Source organism: Borostomias antarcticus, assembly GCF_949987555.1.
Source record: "Borostomias antarcticus genome assembly, chromosome: 8".
Classification (NCBI taxonomy): Eukaryota; Metazoa; Chordata; class Actinopteri; order Stomiiformes; family Stomiidae; genus Borostomias; species Borostomias antarcticus.
Window position 1 is genome coordinate 18613769 of NC_140241.1, and position 19796 is coordinate 18633564.

The following is a 19796-nucleotide window of genomic DNA, read 5'->3' on the forward strand; positions in this document are numbered from 1 at the left end:
GAACCAGGAAACCACAATCATTACAACAAAAAGGTTGTAGTAAAATGAAAGCATTTGTCGGCACATAATCTTTTAGTGTTAAAATAGCATTCATTCATGTGATTAAAATAGCATTCATTCAGGAAGGAATGAGAACTTTCTATCCATCTCATGTTCCAGGGGGATCTGGTCGCCTGGGCGCTCGTCCTTCTCCTCGTTCTCTTCCTCCTCCTCCCTCTTGTCCTTAGGTGTCTCCTGGACAGTGGCTGGAGCTGGGGTCTCGTCCAGCAGGTCACAGGCTTGGTTGGAGAAGGCAGAGAGGGGCAGGTTGATCCTCTGCATCTCCCGCTCACACACCTGCTGCTCCTGTTCCCTCATGAGGCTCTGGCCCCTGGACAACACACACGGACAAGGATGGAGACTACCAGTTATAATGGTGTGTGCGTGCATGTGTGTGTGTGTGTGTGTGTGTGTGTGTGTGTGTGTGTGTATGTGTATGTGTGTGTGTGTGTGTGTGTGTGTGTGTGTGTGTGTGTGCATGTGCGTGCATGCATACTTGAAAATAAAATGTTAATCTTGCACATGTGTTATATGTAAATGATATGGGTCCACATACAATGAAATATATGAGTAAGACTTTAAAATAAAGGTAGCATTTCTTCTTCTACTGACCTCTTATAAAAGTAGCCAATTATGATGCCTGATCCCAATAGTAAGATTATGGTCATCATAAGGGTTCCCAGAACATAACCTTGAAGACAAACAAACAATTAAACAGCAAGCATATTCACTGTAGACGGAAATATGTTTATCACCAAAACATGACACAGGTGTCACAATTCAGGGAAAGTTCTAATTTCTCCCCCCTAGAGGGGAAAACAGTCATTGCAGCTGGTCAACTATTACCAGCTGAGGGCAATGTGCAATTAAGGCCATAGCTGCTCAACAGAGGTGTTCACCCTTGTAACTAGGAAACTCCAGTGAGAAGGCAATTGGAGCTGGAACAAACACTGGTGGGGAAGATTGCCCACTACAAAGAACTGTTGTGCTTTTAACTGCCTGCTAAATGACCAGAGTGGCTGCCGGTGAGACATGATTCTTGATTGTTGTTATTGTTTGATGATAATTGATGTTGGATTTGTTTGATGGCATTCTAATGTGGACTACTGTTTGGTAGAGTATAGCTTGTTTATGGAGTTGGCTAAATGTGTGGATTGCTGTGCTGGTTGGTAGATAGAGTTGTAGGCCTACTGCCAATTATTGTTTGTTTCCAATCCAGTTGGTTGTGGGTATGTTTACATGTCACAGGGGTCTAGCCTATTTAGGTGTATGTATGCATGTGTGTATTGTATGTATGTGTGTAGCATAGCCTGTATGCATGTGTGTACTGTATGTATGTGTGCATTTATGGTTAGACTGTGTGTGCATTTGTGTGCTTGACAGCCCATTTGTATATTTTGGTGTCACAATGGTGAATTGGTGGTTAAAGGTGTAGTGAACAATTTTTGCAGAGATGATTGATGTGCATTGTTAATTGTGTTTTCACCTCCAAAGGTTTTAAACTGCTACCACCAATGAAACGACAACAAAAAGAAAACAAAATCCTAAATAAAAGGAGAAAGATAATTTGATGATGTCTGATCATTGAGAGTGGAATCCTGTGGGACTCTGGGCAGACAGTTTAGCCCTTTTCAAGTTCGGGGACAGCACAGATAAACATAATTTGACAGTGAAAAACCGTGTCACCACTGGAAAACCAGGAAACGGAGACAGGAAGACCAGGATACTGAAACGGGGTCTTGCAAACTGAAACAGCAGGAGCAACAACCTAGGATCCTGGACATAAAGTTCCAAACAATTCACCATAAGGCCTCACTCAAGCCCTCACCTGTGAGCAACCCCAACCATGGCTGAGGAAGCTACTGGGAAGTCAGTTGAGCAACTCAAGGCGGAGAGAGCGACGGCAAAAGGATTATTCTCTCGTCTGGTCAACAGCATCACCAGGACCTATGAGGATATGTCTGAGGAAGAACTCAGAGAATGTTTCAAGAGACTCACAATAGGAGCCGAGAAAGTCATGGAAGCCAATGACAATGTGGAGGCCGGAATCCTCGCAGAGCTGGATGAGGAGGCAGCTGAGCTAACTTGAGTGTCAGAAAGCCGATCTAGCAAAGACTGTGAAGGAGTCTGAGTTGAAACTCAAGGAAGTCAAGCATCTAATTCAGACTGCTCTCTGGGACAATTTTGGAGTTGATGAAATGTCCATAGCTCTACAGGCAGCAGAGGAGGAGTGTAAAGGCACTACTGCTGTAGAACCCAACAGTAACCAGGAGGGATATGAGTTCATGCTTAACCACCTGGAAGGACTGGTGAAGACTGCAAAGGAGATGCACAGTCGGTGGAAGCGATGAATCCCCCAAGATCAACAGAGAATCATTCTGAATGACTTAAAGGGGCTTGAACTTCAAACCACCAAGCTGGTTTCCAAGAAGGCTGACTTCATACAGGAGAGGATAAAAGGGGAAGCTAGAAGAGAACCAGTTGCCTCCAGTCATCCTTTGCCAGCCATCAAATTGAAACCAACAGAACTTCCTAAATTCACTGGCAACAAACATAATTTTCACAGGTGGAGAAAGGACTGGGAAGCACTCCAGAGGCAGGGTGAGCCGACCGGTTCTAAGGAGGTGAAAAAAGCCCAATTGCTGGACAGTATTGATGACAGGATCATAAGAGACCTTCACCTCACCACTCACAGTGCTGCAGATGACATCTTCCGTGTCCTAGAGAACCGCTACGGGAATCAGACATCCATTGCTATTGAAATAGTGGAGGAGCTACAGAAAATGTCACCTGTCAGAAGTAACCAGCCACGGAAAATAGTGGAGTTGATCCAAGCAGTGGAGAAGGCACTTCAAGACCTGAGTGAGCTTGGAGACACAGGTGCTATAAAAAATCCAATGGTGACCAAATCAATTGAGGGTAAACTCCCAGATTCTCTCAAGAAAGAATGGCTTGTCTATGCGGCTGATAGAATAAATGCTGTGGCTCCAGCCAATCGGTTTGACAGTCTCTTGAAATTCCTCAAAGGGCAAGAAAGCATATATGAGCAGCTTGAGCAACTGAGGGATGAAGAACCAAGCAGGAGAGAAACCAAGACAGAGCCAAGACATGCCAGAACAAAGTCTACCAAGGCAGGCGACGACCGCACTGGCTGTGTTGTCTGTGGAGATAGCAAACACAAGAAGAAGCTTTACTTCTGCATGCAGTTTCGGGCGCTAAAGCTAACAGAGAAAAAGGCGGCAGCTAAGAATTGGGAGCATGCAAGAGATGTCTTGATGTTCATGATGACAGTTCATACTGCAAACCAGACTTCCTGTGTACCAACCATGCCTGCAATGAGGAACATGCTCCTGAGCATCACTTCTATCTGTGTCCTAACAAGAAAAGCAGTGTACCTCAGAAAAAGAGCAAACCTGGATCAGAGGAAGAGAAAAGCAAGAGGAAGTAAACAGAGGAACAAGAAGAGTTCGTCAAAAAGCTGTTCGTCAAAAAGCTATCCCCAGAGCTGGCAAAACAATGTGATGTATTCTCAAATGCTGCATCAAAGGCTTTCAGCACTGCACAAGAACAACCAGGCCTTCTAGTGGAGAGTGGATTACAGGAGTTACCAGTGATCATGATGCTTCTGGAGGTCACAGCAAATGCTGGACAAAAGATTGGAACATAAATTGACCTGGCATCAGACACTAATTATATAACTCACAAGGCTGCAAACAGACTGAACCTCAGAAGTGAAGACATCACTCTCATTGTCCATGGTGTTGGTGGGATGAAGGCCCGTGTGGATACAAAGCGGTACCTCCTAAAGATCAGAGTGAACACTCCTAAAGGCACCCTGAAGTCCTACCAATTGGTCTGCTATGGGCTGGACAGTATTGCCGACATCCACAAACGTGTGAATCCCAAACAGCTGCAGAAACTCTTTCCAGACATCCCACTTGGAGAGCTGACAAGACCCAAAGAGATAAGCCTGCTCATAAGCCATAGAGAAGGTCAGCTTGCACCCCAAAGGATCAAAGTTGTCGGAGACCTTGTGCTATGGGATGGACCGCTGGGGAAGACAGTGGGAGGGACTCATCCTGAGCTCTTTGAGGAGCTCACCGTGTCAGCCCACATGTCCAAAACACACTTTGCAAGATCAATGCGAACTGCTGCTGTGAGGTATGAGGAGCTCACTGGCACAGTTTCAGAGAGACTTCCGTCAAACACTCAGGTTTACACCACGCTCCAGGAGTCAAGCACCTCAACCACCAACCGGGACTTCCTAGAGTGGTGGAAATGGGACAGTATCGGTGCAGCATGCGAACCAAAGTGTGGAGGGTGCCGCTGTGGAAACTGTCAGCCAGGTGGCAAAGAAATGACTCTTGCGGAGGAGAGGGAGCTTGAAGTGGTAAGGGAAGGCCTCACCTATGTCACAGATGACAGTCACATCAGGGAGCCGCATTGGCATGCCAGGTATCCTTGGGTGGAAGACCCTGTCTCCCTGCCAAACAATAAAAGAACCGTTGAGGCCACATTCCTCAGAACAGAAAAGCAACTAGCCAAAGCACCTGAATGGAAAGTTGCATATGCTGCACAAATACATGACATGGTCAATCGAAGAGCTGCAGTCAGACTGTCTATGGGCGCCATCACCAACTGGAATGGACCAGTGTGGTACCTGAGTCACCTCATTGTCCCCAACCCACACTGTCACAACTCCGGTGAGAATCGTATGGAACAGCAGTCAAAGGTGCAGAGGTGTGAGCATGAATGACCTGCTGATGAAAGGCCCTGATGTTCTCAATCAGATTCGAGCTGTCCTTCTCAGATTCAGAGGCGGAGTGTACACTGCTCTGGGGGACGTAAAAAAGATATATAATTCTGTCTGGTTGGAAGATCGTGAAATGCACCTACACAGATTTCTCTGGCGAGACTGAGGATGAGGAGCTGGGAGAATATGCCATAACGAGTAAACATTGGAGACAAACCAGCAGGGTGCATAGCGCAGCTCGCAATGCGTGAGACTGCTAACCTCCCTCTCTTTGCCCACCTCAAAGAGGAGCGTATGGTGCTTCACAATGACAGCTATGTTGATGATATTCTCACTTCCCACAACAACCTTGATCAGCTGAAATCCATCACAGCCAATGTAGAGAGGATCCTAAAGGCTGGAGGTTTTGAGCTGAAACCTTGGGTCTTTTCTGGGCAAAGTGGGAGGAAAGAGTGCACTGGAGAAGAGGAAAGGACAAAAACAAAGACCATGGTATTACCAAACCAGATGCATGATGAGGACAACAAGGCACTGGGCCTGGGCTACATAGTGGAGGAAGATAAGCTCCATGTCATGATTGGAATCAATTTCTCAAAAAGAAAGCAAAAGATGCGACTTGGTCAAGACCTTCTACAAGAGCAAATCAGAGGCCAGACACCAAACCCCCTAACACGAAGATAACTTCTCAGTCAAGTGTCAGGACTGTATGACCCAGTTGGACTAGTAACTCCTGCCAAGCAGAAAGGAGCTATTCTGGTACGGAGAGCTTTCCAAGATGCAAAAGGTCAAAGTTGCCCAGTCAAAGACACATGGGACACTGCACTCTCAGATGGCCTCAGGGGGGATGCAATCAGCCTGTTCGAGGAGTACCACCACTCGGCAAAGTCAAGTTCACCAGGGCTCTAACCCCCAAATGCTTCACAAATGAACCCTGGGCAATCACGTTCTCTGATGGAAACGAGCATGCATATGGAGCAGTGATGTATCTAAGATGGACCACAGACCAGGGTTCCACTGTCCGGCTGGTAGAATCCAAGTCAAAACTAACTCCATTGGACCATAAAGGCGACGCTGTCAAAGCAGAGATGTGTGGAGCAGTGTTTGCCTCACGGCTAAAGAAGTTCTTTGAGCTGCATAGTCGAATCCAAGTTGGAAGGTGGTACCACTTTGTCGACAGTCAAACAGTCCTTGGTGCAATACAGCGAGAAAGCTATGGCTATCAAACATTTTTTGTGAACAGGATTGGAGAGATTCAAAACAGCACAGCGATTCAGGACTGGTGGTGGATTCCTGGGCCTCAAAACATTGCTGATGTGATCACCAGAGGAGCAGGCCCTCAAGATCTGGATGAACACTCCGAGTGGCAAAATGGACCGAAGTTCTTAAGTTTGCCAGAAAATGAGTGGCCAGCCAAATCTGCTAAAGAACTAGCAATCACTGCCAGAGAAAGCATCAACAAGTTGCAGAGGAAAGCATTTGTTGCTGTGCTGACAAGGGCCAAGGCTCTGAAACAGACCTCAGTAAAGGAAAAGCCCACACAAAATCTGAACCAGGTCCAAGTGGAACAAAGGATACCGGAACAAAAAAGACCACCAGGAGGGTCAGTTGTCCAAAGGCTTGTGGATGTTAAGCGGTTCAGTGTTCTAACCAGACTAGTCAAAACAGTTGCGATGGTCTGGAGGGCAGCAAAAAAGTTCCTTGGGCGAGATCATCAGGCCATGGACAGCCCAAAGTGGGAGGCAGTCTCCTCAGAAGGAGTCATCTCAGTAAGAGAAAGAAAAGATGCCCTAAGGGACATTTTTCTCGCAGCACAAGAGGGCACAATCTTCCCAAGCTCCACCACAAGACAGGTTGGTGGTCTACAAGGACCAGGACTCTGGCCTGTTGGTTTGTGGTGGCCGAGTGCAAAACTTCAAAAGAAGATCAATGTTGTGTCCCAATGTTGTGTCCCAATCCTGCCCTATGATGCCGGGGTGTCCACACTGCTAGCTCGGGAGGCCCACAATGAGAACCATGATGGAGTGGCCGGAACATTGCTCAAAATGAGAAGGAAGGCATGGGTCATAAGAGGAAGGAGAATTGCCCAAAAAGTTGTTGATGGCTGCATGACCTGCAAGAGGTCAAGAGCGAGGAAGTGTCGACAAGTGATGGGTGACTTGCCACCAGAAAGGACTGAACCAGCTGCACCCTTTGAGTTTACAACAGTAGACCTCTTCAGACCATACCAAGTAAGAGATGATGTCAAGAAGAGAGTAACACTAAAAGCCTGGGGAGTTGTCTTTTGCTGCATGGCGAGCAGAGCTATCCACACAGAACTAGTAAATGCCCCATCAACTGAAGGCTTTCTGATGGCTTACCAAAGGTTTACCGCACTCAGAGGGCATCCAAAAAAGATCTGGTCAGATCCAGGAACCAATTTCATTGGGGCAAAACCTGTCTTGGAGGAGTTGTACAGGTTCTTAGACAGCTTGAATAAAACAGTCCTGGAGGACACTGCAGCCAAGAATGGAACAGAGTGGATGTGGAAAATTCACCCAGCCGATTCTCCACACAGGAATGGTGCTGCAGAAGCTGCTGTGCGTGTTGCAAAGAGGGCACTCCAGAGTCTTGGAAAGGAGTCCGGGCTCAGTTACTCGAGTTCCAGACAACTCTCTACATGGCAGCCAACCTTGCAAACGGGCGCCCGATTGACGCTAGAGTACAGAGCCGGGAAGATAGTATCCAGTATGTTACACCAAATAGCCTCCTACTTGGTCGAGCATCTCAAAGTGGAGACTTTAAAACCTTTGACTTTTCCAGCTACCCCTACAAAAGACTCAGAGCAATGCAATCGGAGGTGACTAAGTTTTGGAAGTCCTGGAGTCAACTTGCTGGTCCCAACCTCGTTGTAAGGAGCAAATGGCACACAGCAGAGAGAAATGTCGCCGTGGGGGACATTGTCTGGTTAGGTGACCAAAACGTACTGAGAGGTCACTTCAAGCTTGGCAGAGTTGTCAGCACTAATCCAGACAGCAAAGGCATTGTTAGAGATGTTCACGTTAGGGTTTTCCCAAGCTACTGCGTTCCCCTGACAAAGGCCCCAAAAGCAAAGACCAACCATCCCAACTCTAACGTGAAAAAGGAGAAGCTCCAAGCCACCATTTTGCACAGGGATGTTAGACGGTTGGTTGTCTTGCTCCCTGTTGAAGAACAAATGGAGTCCAGTCAGTACAGAGCCACCAAACCATGACCACACAGTTTGCCCTTAAAGCCGGCGATCTTCCCGATGTTTCCATGTGAAGATCGAGTGGGAGGTGTCTTGTCAAACTGGGAAACCACAAACAACATCAACATCACAATTCAGGGAAAGTTCCCATTTCTCCCCCCTAGAGGGGAAAACAGTCATTGCGGCTGGTCAACTATTACCAGCTGAGGGCAATGTGCAATTAAGGCCATAGCTGCTCAACAGAGCTGTTCACCCTTTTAACTAGGAAACTCCAGTGAGAAGGCAATTGGAGCTGGAACAAACACTGGTGGGGAAGATTGCCCACTACAAAGAACTGTTGTGCTTTTAACTGCCTGCTAAATGACCAGAGTGGCTGCCGGTGAGACATGATTCTTGATTGTTGTTATTGTTTGATGATAATTGATGTTTGATTTGTTTGATGTCATTCTAATGTGGACTACTGTTTGGTAGAGTATAGCTTGTTTATGGAGTTGGCTAAATGTGTGGATTGCTGTGCTGGTTGGTAGATAGAGTTGTAGGCCTACTGCCAATTATTGTTTGTTTCCAATCCAGTTGGTTGTGGGTATGTTTACATGTCACAGGGGTCTAGCCTATTTAGGTGTATGTATGCATTTGTGTATTGTATGTATGTGTGTAACATAGCCTGTATGCATGTGTGTACTGTATGTATGTGTGCATTTATGGTTAGACTGTGTGTGCATTTGTGTGCTTGACAGACCATTTGTATATTTTGGTGTCACAATGGTGAATTTGTGGTTAAAGGCGTAGTGAACAATTTTTGCAGAGATGATTGATGTGCATTGTTAATTGTGTTTTCACCTCCAAAGGTTTTTCACTGCTACCACCAATGAAACGACAACAAAAAGAAAACAAAATCCTAAATAAAAGGAGAAAGATCATTTCTGTCTGATCATTGAGAGTGGAATCCTGTGGGACTCTGGGCAGACAGTTTAGCCCTTTTCAAGTTCGGGGACAGCACAGATAAACATAACTTGACAGCAGGTAAACATGACACTGCAGGTAAACATGATACTGCAGGTAAACAGTGCACTTAATGAGGAAAGTGGATCCCAATTAGTGCTACTTAATTCTGATATCTCAAAAACGTAAAGTGAGCAGATTTACCTAGCACTCCCAAGTCCTTCCTGTGTCCAGCGCGAGCACGCTTACTGACCCCTGCGTCGGGTCTGTCTGGACTCTGGGGAGTATCTGTGTTTTGAAGAAGTCAAGGCCGTTACTGTTTTGAAGAGCAACAAAACAAATGAGAGAGTTCTCTGTTGATGGGATCCCAGTCCCTCATGTCTGTATGTGTGTAATGGAAAACAACCTTTGCATGTGTTACTGGCACAATGTTGTTTCTGAACGGTCTCCTCCGGGTCCAGGATGTAGCACCAGGGGATTCCGGAATCATCTGGGCTGCGGCAAAAGCTGTGATTCCAAATTCCTGGAGTGAGGAAAAATAGGGATGTACAGTAATGCTGTCACAAACATTTTATTTGGATATTGTATAATTTGTTTTGTAGCATGTAAAGATAGTTTTAGTGTACAGTCTTTTCTTTTATTTCAGTCTTTAAAACAAGTTATACCAAAGAGTGAGTGGCTCAAAATACCCTGTGTTGACATTGAGCAGTGTACAGAGAAGTAGATATCATCTCTGCTCTTCACATCTTCCCTGTACATTCCATTGACTCACCACAGATCACTGCAGTAGGAGTTGAAATTGCAAATGTGTGGATAAAGACTGAGTCTGCTGAATACTGGCAACTTGTCATAAAGGCACTAATATATAATTTAGAAAAATAGGATTAGAAAAGAATGCGTGCATACTTGGAAACACTCAAAAGTTTCACCTGATTCAATGTCCAGGGGAATGGTTGAATTGTGCCTGCTGACTGTGTCCAGCCAGTTGAGACACCTCTGACCAGAAATGGACACCTGTTGCTCATCGCTGTTTGGGACCGCATTCGGAGGATTACATCCTGATGAAAGATGCACAGATAAGGCCTAATTTGACTTTAATCACGTCTAAAGAAAATGTTCAAATTAGGTCTATACTCATCTCATGATAACAGTACATTTCAGTCATTTAGCAGATGCTTTTATTCATAGTAACTTACATTTGTCAAGAAGAAGTGAACCAAGTACAGGTAGGTTACTAAGTAAAGCATACATTGTGATGCTTCTGTCTGAGACCATCAGAACTTTTGTGTCTTTTTTGTATAACCTACCTTGATTACTCAATGCTCCACCAGCAAGTGTGACGATTATCAAGAGAAATTTGGTCCAGAAAGACATATTCCAACACATGACATGTGGGAAGCGGGTTGAACTATCCCCCCTAACAATTTACAGAGACTGTTCAGAGCATTTATCTCTGACGCATGTGGGCTATATTCCTCTGCCGTCTCTGGAAACCTCTCTCAAGGTCTTGCTGTCACACGGCGATGCGGACTCTTCAGCATCTTGCTGTAGCTGATTGGATTTAGAAAATCACTCCTATTCCATCTACAAAACTCAGAGTGATCCACGGATCCGTTATGTATGGAAAAATACCACTTTGAACTGATATAATTTGAAACCTTTGCATGTAAATTCCCAAGATATTGATCAGCCCACACTTTCCCCACAGCTGTATTTTTCTAAAGCCTAACTGAAATACTGATTATTAACGGCCTCCTCCGGTCCTCTTTCTTCTCAGAGAAGGAGAGAACGAACATTGGAACCAACTTGAAAACATTCCACACAACAATGTCAAAAGTGCTTAGACTTGCCTACATTCCCATCTCAATTGGGTCAAGCAGGAAATATAGACTAATGCAAATTGTTCAAAACTTAGTTCCAAACTATTTTTAAACATACAACTATTCTGTAATCAAGAAGCTGTGCAATTAATGGTCTGATGGTATGATGTCATAATTTTGCATACATTGAATTTGCTCAAGGTTCTCAGGGTCCATAATATCACTGCAAGTGTTCTGAAAATCACCTGTGTTTTATCTATAGTGATAGTTTTATCTATGGTGATATCCAAGATTTAAAACCTGGATGTAATGGAATGTTGATATGATATGATATGCATGAAAAACATGATCTAGTGTACTTTCAACTGTGGTTTTATAATGAGAAGTGTGGCCTTTTGACTACTGTGCCTCATATTTAGTTTTTTTTTATGTTTTATGTTTTTTTTTTTACTGCACTATGTTAATTAAGCACCTTGAGATTTGTCCTGCATTTTAAAGTGTGCTATATAAAAAAAAAAAAGCATTATTATTATTTATATGATGTTGTATTGTGTGTGTTGCAGATATGCAAATGCTTTTGGTTGAATATAGGCATTTATTTGCTGCTTTGTGATTGTCTAAAAGTTTCAGTGGCATGTCTTCTTTGGAAATTAGATTGTCAAATTAAATTAAATGCAGCTCTTAACAACCAAATTCATTGTAGTGCTTTGGTGAAATTATGTTTTATGTGTTTTTTTCAAGGGGATTTTCTTTTACATCAAACTTGGCATTGCCAACAATGCTAAGACTCCTTTTCATACTGAGCCCCAGTAATGAATGTTGCACCATTTGAACCTGTGTGGATGTCATACAATGGCTTCTACTGAGAGACACAAAGACGAGAGATGACTATCTCAACTGCTTTGGGAAAAAACTATAAATCAACAATCTGTTAGCCATTAAATCCCAGTGAAAAGGGTGAGGTGGTTTTTATTGTCATCTGTTTTCAAAAGCCCTTATCTGGGGAGCTTAAGACAGATTTTGAAAATCCATTAATTCTTTGATAAAGGCACATTGCCTTGTATGAAATAAAATGATTTGTTAAAGAATAAATGCAACCTGTAATAGCTTTACCTTGGCTGTACACAATGTCAGAAAAGTCTGATTGAATGACTGCACTTGAGGCCACCACCCTGAGCACAGGCACAGAGACCCGGTACAGTACACTCTGACTGATATTCAATAGGCTGAAATACATGTTGCAGGTGTTTCTATACTGTATGAATAATTGCTATGTGTGTGAGTGAGAATGGAACTTTTGTATATTCCTCCCTTGCCCTTATATGGCTGGTGATCTTGAGACGGTGAATCCCTGTTTACACACAGAACTGATATTTGATGGCATACAACCTGACTGGAACTTTTATGTGCTGGGTGAAGAAATACATTTAAGGGCTAATCCCAAAGTAAACCCAATAGGTCCTTGGTCACACCAAAGGGTTCATCTTAAAGCCTAGGTTTGTAATGCCAAGCGCCAAGCAATCCCCTTTTTTCTAAAACCACAACAATGAGGATGTTAGAAGCACTCGATCCCTCAATGTAGCAAAATCTGATTTCTTTTTGAGAAAGCAACGACAAAAGATTAGTCGAATCTCCAATCCCACCCCCCCCCCCACACACACACACCCTCACCCCAGAAAACTGCCCAGATTATCTGAGAATTAAGTTTCAACCATTTTATATGTGACTGGTCCATAGGGGAGATTATGGCTTGGCTCTTTTTTTCTTCTCATGTCACTTATAAATGGGAGCTAGTGGCTCAGTAGGCCTAGTCATGTGCAGAGAGGAGAAGGGAGAGAGCCGTCCATCCTGAATCAATGTGGAATGTTCCATTCCAAGTTTGTGTTACATTTCCGATCGCTGGATCAGTAAGAATGGAGAGACAGAAGGTTCCATTCACCATTGACAACATATTGAGCAGATTCCCAAATTGCAGCGATGATCACTCTGGTGTGACCCGCGCCAGAGGACCTGGGGAGGATGCGGACAGACGTGACAGCCGTGCTGCCGGAGGCCAGCTCGGGTCTGAACAGCACACGTGCCTTTGTTGCTGCTACTGCTCCCACTGTGGAGAGGTCTTCCAGTCTGACTATCTTCCTGAAAGTAAGATCACAATACTACAGAACTGAATGTTGTGTGATTTGCTATTGTACGACCTACGGTATGCAATGTAAGACAGTTCTTCGTTGACATCTGACATCTGTAGGTTAGTGCATTTACAGTAAGGTACTTTTTCATTCAGCACGCCAATATTCGTGGTCCAGAAGAATGCTACCAGACTCAGGAAGAGCGGGAGACACTTCAGAAGAGTACTCATATCAGGTCCAGAGGCGCATGCGGCGTCACCGCACTATATTCACGGAAGAGCAGCTGGGCGCTCTGGAGGAGTTATTCCTTCAGAACCAATACCCAGATGTCAACACGAGAGAAAAAGTAGCGCAACTCACTCATTTACGTGAGGAGAGAGTGGAGGTGAGTGTTAATAGTTAGCCTATGGGTTTCGAGGTTAATTTGGTTTTTTTTAGGGTATGAACATTTTAAGAACTTTAGTAATTTAATTCCATCTCTCAAATATGTAATTGTATGTTTTCGTAATAAAATATTATTGTTTGTTATTTAGGCCTATTTTACAGTTTATGAGAAACATCTTGTGGTCGGGTCAAATTTGATCACAATCTTGATCCTATTATCCTTTGTCTATAGGTGTGGTTCAAAAACCGAAGAGCGAAGTGGAGGCGTCAAAAAAGACTTACATTTGATGTGAGATATTCAGAAACAACCAGTTGGAACTAAAGGATAGGGCGCGTTCATAAACTTGTTTTCAGTGTTAGCCTACCTTGTCCCATCCCGTTCATAGCCATTCACTTGCTCACTCCCCTTTTTTGAATGGCGACATATGCCTCATTACAACATGTGAAAACTAAAACTAAATTGCCACTAGTTGGCAATTCCTGGGCAATACTGATTAAATGTTAAACGCCTGCCATGCAGCCATACTTCTACACCTCCGTGGTTTGAACGTACCTCCGGTTGTTTACCTCCATTAAATGGATCGATCCAATCCTTGGACGCTGCTGACGAGACTACGTCACTTACGGAAAAGTCAGATAACGTCAGTTCGTCGTCTTGTGTCGTTCGCATGAGGACAGCAAAACACAAACCAAGCTCTGATGACCGTAGTTGGATTGTTAACTGCGCATTTACGATATTTAGCTCCACACTTCTACGCGTCTTACGGGACAAAGGATTTGTGTAAAATAAATTAAGAATATTTGAATACGGTTTAAGAGGAACAAGGCATCGAGCTGAGGGCCTCGGTTAACGCTAGCTAGCTAACTGTTTGCTAAAGCTAGCCCAACCTATCGCTAGGATGGCAATGGACGGGAGTGTGAGGAAGACGCTGATGTCGGGACCACTTGTTTCATCAAATCCCGTCACAACAGTCGCTCTTCGACAGCAAGACGAGGAGCAAGCGAAATCCAACCGAAAGGTTCTCGACGAAGAAGATTACATTGAGGTAACGACACCACAGCTTTGATTCCACGCATTCCTGTTGTTGTTCTTCTAGCTAGCTAATCTGGTGTTAGTCATCCTAGCTAGCTACTGTAACCCTAAATACCCCCTTCAGTTCATTTCTGTCTGTGTGTTCGAACAGAATCTAGAGAAGATCATTCAGAGAGACTTTTTCCCAGACGTGACAAAATTGCAAGCCCAGAAGGATTACCTTGAAGCCGAGGAAAATGGTGACCTGGAGAAGATGAGAGAGATTTCCATTAGATATGGTTCCTCTATGGCCAAGTCCACACCACGCTCCACCGTGCCATGTGAGTATGACAAGTGAACATCAACATAGCTAAACATCTTCCCTGTCCCTTTGCTGATTTGATGTGCTAGTTGGGCTGATTTCCATCGTTCCTTGTTCAGACGTAACTCCATCAAGCTTTGAGACGCCAGAAGTGCGACCAGGATCCCCCTCCTCCCAGGGCAGACCCAGGGCGGGGGGCAAAGAGGCAGAGGGGGGTAAGTCCAGCTGCTCTTCTTTCTACTGGGAAAAATGCAACATGCATGTCTAGTAACATGCATGTCTCTTATGTACGTTTTTGTAATTAATTATGGTTTTAATCTGTTCTCTTTAAATCATATAGGATTAACCTTGTTTCTATGTGTTTGCAGTGAACAAGGAGGAGAAGGAGCTTCCCTGCCTGGATGGTTTCCTGGCGAGGAACACCAGTGAGGACAACGCGTCGTTTGAGCAGATCATGGTGCTGGCAGAGGACAAGGAGAAGCTGCGCCATGCGTGGCTGTATGAGGCTGAGGCTGAATTCAAACAGGTACAACCTCCTCATTTCTACAGCTGAGCTGATCTCAAATCAACTGATCTACATGTGAAATGTAAATCAAAATAAAACATTGCTGTTATTGGCGTGGCACGTAGCTCGGTTGGTAGAGCGGCCGGCTGGAGTTCGCAAGGTCCCCGGTTCGATCCCAGCCTCCGGAGTGTGCCGAAGTGCCCTTGAGCAAGACACTGAACCCCAAAATCGTTCACGTACCTAGTACTGTCCCCTCACAGCTAGAAGGTTTGTGCGGAGTTTGCATGTTCTCCCTGTGTTCGCATGGGTTTCCTCCCAAAGAACAACAGATCGCTAATGCTGTCCGTCTCTGACGAAGACGGCCAGGGGCGCTTGGTTGGCTCCCGGGTGCGTCCCCTGCACGCTGCCTACTGTCTGCTCCCGGCTGCCCTCGGGGGAAGAACGATAGGATGGGTTAAGCGCAGAGAACATTTCATCGGCGGCAACCTGTTCAACCACTTGATCCTTAGTTTTGATGTTTCAAAAGTTGTAACTGACTTGCTGCCATTTCCTGTAAGATAGCACATTATACGCAATCGACCCAAACATCTGACTCCTGCTTGTTTGTACAAGTGAGTGGGACCCGTCTGTGAACTGACCTCCATATTTTGGGGAGGTCTGTGGCATGGGAGCATTAGAAGCAGGATTAGAGGTTAGACTTTCTAGTGAGGTCCTGTGTAATAACTTATAGTGAGGTCCTGTGTAATAACAGGATTAGAGGTTAGTTATAGTGAGGTCCTGTGTAATAACTTATAGTGAGGTCCTGTGTAATAACTTGCATGTTTATTTGTTTCAGCGTCACGAGGAGAACCTGGCGTTGCCGTCCTCAGAGAAGCAGGCGCTGGAGTGTGTTAAAGCTGGGCTGGAGACCTGGGAGTACAAAGCAAAGAACGCTCTCATGTATTATCCAGAGGGTGAGTAGTGTGCTGCTGTTTGCGTTGATCAAATAGGCTTTTCTGGGGGGGGGGTCTGCGGTGGTGTAACGGTCTACTGCGTCACCCTTGGTGGTGTAACAGTCTAATGCATCCCCCGTGGTGTAGCGGTCTAATGTCTCACCCTTGGTGTCGATTCAGTTGCCCTCCGGGGTTCGCGCCCTGGCTTCGCCAGATCCGAGTACGAGCTGATCCCAGAGGGGGCGGCTCCCTAAGGGTGGTCAAGCTACAGCGGCCCCGTCGGCTGCAGAGTTTTAGTTCAGTCCAGTAGTTCTCTCTCTCCCTCTCCCTCTCTCTCTCTTGTACGGCGGCTAATGTTGAACAGTAAGTAGGGAGTAATTAGACAATATGTTGCAGAAAATAAATGTCTAAAAATAAAAAGCTTTATTTTTGTGCGTTAATGTGCATTAAGTAAATAACGACATGGTATTATCGCTAATATGCCACAGGGAAGAGGTGCTGTTAGGCCCGACCTGCAGTCATAACATTACATACCTAGTAGGGTGAGGAAGCCATGGAATTAACATGGAGGTGTATTGGGATTTGGTTGCCATATGTTTCAATAGAATGTGGCATATGTTTCAATATGTGTTCATGGGTTTAACTGCTCTATGATCATTTTGATTAGGGGTCAAAGATGATGATACCCTCTTTAAGAAGCCGAGGGAAGTGGTTCACAAGAACACGCGTTTCGTGGGAGACCCCTTCAGCAAAGCTCTCAACAAATGCCAGATCCAGCAAGCAGCAGCCCTCAATGCTCAGGTGAGATGGTGTATGTTTAGATGGGTGTTAGTGAAGTAGCATAAGACATTCAGGGATTCCAAAATAGCCAAACAAAAAGATCCAAAGAGTTAATGCTCATAGATGAATGCCTGATGTGGCTGGTTTCAAAAATGTAATGCAAAAGTTGTATCTCCAGTTCAAACAGGGTAAAGTGGGCCCAGATGGCAAAGAGCTCATCCCCCACGAGGGCCCGACCGTGAATGGATATGGCTTTGAAGGATCCCCCTCCCCTGCACCGGGTAATAAGATATTCTCTTTTCATCTGATCTCACTATAGTTTATTTTCAACAACTGTCATATATCTTTCAGAATTACAGGCGATTTGTCCTGATATGAACTTTGTCCATTCAGGTGTGGCGGACTCTCCTCTGATGACCTGGGGGGAGATCGAGAGCACCCCGTTCCGCCTGGACGGCTCCGACTCCCCGTATGCAGAGAGGAACCACGGGCCGTCCTTTAAGGTAGGCCCACATACCAATGACAATTTAGTGCCCATTCAATTTTGGAGTGGATCCGAATCACAAGGTGGTTCCACGAGCCGCCCAAACACGGCCGGTCATTCACCTCCATTCATTTTGGACGGCCATTCCCTCCATTCATTGTCAATAGGGGGAGTTGAAACTGCCATATCTGGACATGAGAAGGTCACAGAGACTGGCGTAAAGCTCTCCATGCCCTGCATGTTTGCAGAACAGAGCCATGAAATGCATTCATGGGTGGAGGTCTGTGCTTTCTGAGCACCATTTCTAGTTTCTTAATATAGTTTTGGCTGAAATGGAGTGGAGTTAGTAAATCATTAGGCATGTTTACATGGAGCCTAATAATCCGATTATAACAGGTTTAAAAGCCCAACCCCAATACAAATGCTCCATATAAACACCTCAATCTGAATAAACCGTCCCAAACCGGTTGCAGAGGGGTAGTTTAAACCTTTTCATGTACCAATCAAGTACCATGTAAACCATGAAACCATGAAACCGATGGCTCTCTGGCTGCGCTCTTTCTGCGCATGCTCTCCGTTTTAAATGTGAAGGGTACGTGCGTCAATGGCGGGCAAATTGCTTCCAAGCAGAACTGGACCACAGTGGACAGTTCTAATCCAAACTCAGAACTAAACATTACTGGACACCTAGATGGCAGGGATAAGGAATAATGAACTATTTACTCCACAAAATGTCCAGTAGGAGAGTAAGTTGTTATCAAGCTCTTGATTAAGAGCACCACAACAACAGCTTTGACTTCCGTAACCATAGTAACTCACTCCTGCCTGCGTGCGCATGTCACACAGCTTTTCTGATTGTGTGTTGGTGCATATAAACACCACAACGTGGTGTGGATTAGATCACCTCCCATTTAAACAGCACAACGTATTAGATCACCTCCCATGTAAACAGTGTATTAGATCACCTATGTAAATAGCGTATTAGATCACCTCCTATGTAAACAGCGTATTAGATCACCTCCTATGTAAACAGCGTATTAGATCACCTCCTATGTAAACAGTTGACCCGAAATATTCAATCCGATTGAAAAAAGGTGTGCATGTAAACGCAGCTAATGAGATTATTTTACACACAGATTCCAGAACCAGGAAGAAGAGAGAGATTGGGTTTGAAAATGGCTAATGAGGCTGCAGCCAAAAACCGAGCAAAGAAGCAAGAAGCCCTGCGAAAGGTCACAGAGAACCTTGCAAGGTAAGATTGGCTGAATATACATTTCCAGATTATAATCATGAATGGTGAATGGACTGCACTTGTATAACGCCTTTCTACCTTAACGGATAAAGAACTTACAATGGCCTCTCATTCACCCATTCACACACATTCTCACACCCATGGCGGAAGATGCCATGCAGGGCCTGCTCATTGGAAGCTTGGGTTCAGTGTCTTGCCCAGGGACACTGACATGTGGACAGGAGGAGCCGGGGATCGAACACCCAACTCTCAGATTAGTGGATGACCCGCTCTACCTCTTGAGCCACCGCTGCCGTGACGAGGCACTATATCCATAGAATAATTTGTGTTGGCCAAAGCCAATGCGCAGTCTTACTTTCTATCATGTATGTTCAATGTGTCAGTATTTTGCTACAGTTACTTGCTGTTGTATTACTGATCAACCCAAATGTTTTCTTGCAGTTTAACCCCTAAAGGCCTGAGCCCAGCGCTGACCCCGGCCCTGCAGAGGCTTGTTAACAGGACTTCCAGCAAATACACAGACAAAGCGCTCAGAGCCAGCTACACCCCATCGCCCTCCCACGGTGGATCAGCCTGCAAGACCCCCCTGGGTGGTCTGTCCACCCCCTCAGGCACTCCCACACCTGGCAAGGCACGGACCCCCGGCTCTCAGGACCCTGCCTCCATCACAGACGACCTGCTGCAGCTGCCCAAGAGGAGGAAAGCCTCAGACTTTTTCTGACAGGGGTCAACTAATATTCAGAGGAGGATTATTATCTGGGCAAAAGGAACTTATTTCTTCACCCCCCCATCTCTAGACCTCCCAAATTCCCAAATGTGGAAGGTCCTCCTCATTGTTTTTTATATATACATCATGTGATACTTGGCATCCTCAGACTGTCAACACTGTTTGTGGTGTTTGAAAGATCCCTTGATTGTACATAGACTGATATGGTTAGAATCTAGGTGAATGTTAAAATTAGGTTGCAGAAGATTTTGTAAATATAGCCAAATTGCTTATGTTGCTCATGTCTATTTTCTATGCCTCTTTCTGCAATATAATCTTTGTTCAATTTGAAAACTGTCTCTGTCAGATGTGTTGAGAAAACAAATTATTCTGCCTCAGACACTCACCTTTATCACAGTCGGCCCAACTGAACACATTTAACTGAACATAGTCCTGATGGTCCACAAAGGTGTAGGTACACTCCATTTATTGATTGATAAAACAATTGTCAGCATTTAGCTTCTGAATCTGCAG

The 19796-nt window shown here is 44.9% G+C and overlaps 2 protein-coding genes across 2 annotated transcripts; one reads left to right on the forward strand and one right to left on the reverse strand.

The window, feature by feature from the left end:
* Positions 1 to 64: 64 nt before the first annotated feature.
* Positions 65 to 13842, reverse strand: LOC311312539 (phosphoinositide-3-kinase-interacting protein 1-like; the record flags this gene model as incomplete). The annotated part of the gene is made up of 7 exons (XM_084442500.1): positions 65 to 370; positions 652 to 730; positions 9144 to 9227; positions 9346 to 9462; positions 9869 to 9997; positions 12699 to 12895; positions 13823 to 13842. The coding sequence occupies 7 exons, from the start codon at positions 13840 to 13842 to the stop codon at positions 115 to 117; spliced, it is 882 nt and encodes a 293-aa protein (XP_084298626.1). The 3' UTR covers positions 65 to 114.
* ess2 (ess-2 splicing factor homolog) lies at positions 13809 to 19555 on the forward strand. The gene is made up of 10 exons (XM_084442337.1): positions 13809 to 14315; positions 14454 to 14622; positions 14723 to 14818; positions 14972 to 15129; positions 15944 to 16061; positions 16708 to 16841; positions 16999 to 17101; positions 17214 to 17323; positions 18441 to 18556; positions 18998 to 19555. Exons 1-10 carry the CDS (start codon positions 14169 to 14171, stop codon positions 19275 to 19277), a joined length of 1431 nt encoding a protein of 476 aa, XP_084298463.1. The 5' UTR covers positions 13809 to 14168; the 3' UTR covers positions 19278 to 19555.
* The last annotated feature ends 241 nt before the right edge of the window (positions 19556 to 19796 follow it).

Coding starts and splice junctions, on each gene's coding strand:
- ess2 (XM_084442337.1), top strand. CDS start 14,169: ATGGCAATGGACGGGAGTGTGAGGAAGACGCTGATGTCGGGACCACTT. Junction 14,819..14,971: donor GGGCAAAGAGGCAGAGGGGG/GTAAGTCCAGCT, acceptor ATGTGTTTGCAG/TGAACAAGGAGGAGAAGGAG. Junction 17,102..17,213: donor ATCCCCCTCCCCTGCACCGG/GTAATAAGATAT, acceptor TTGTCCATTCAG/GTGTGGCGGACTCTCCTCTG.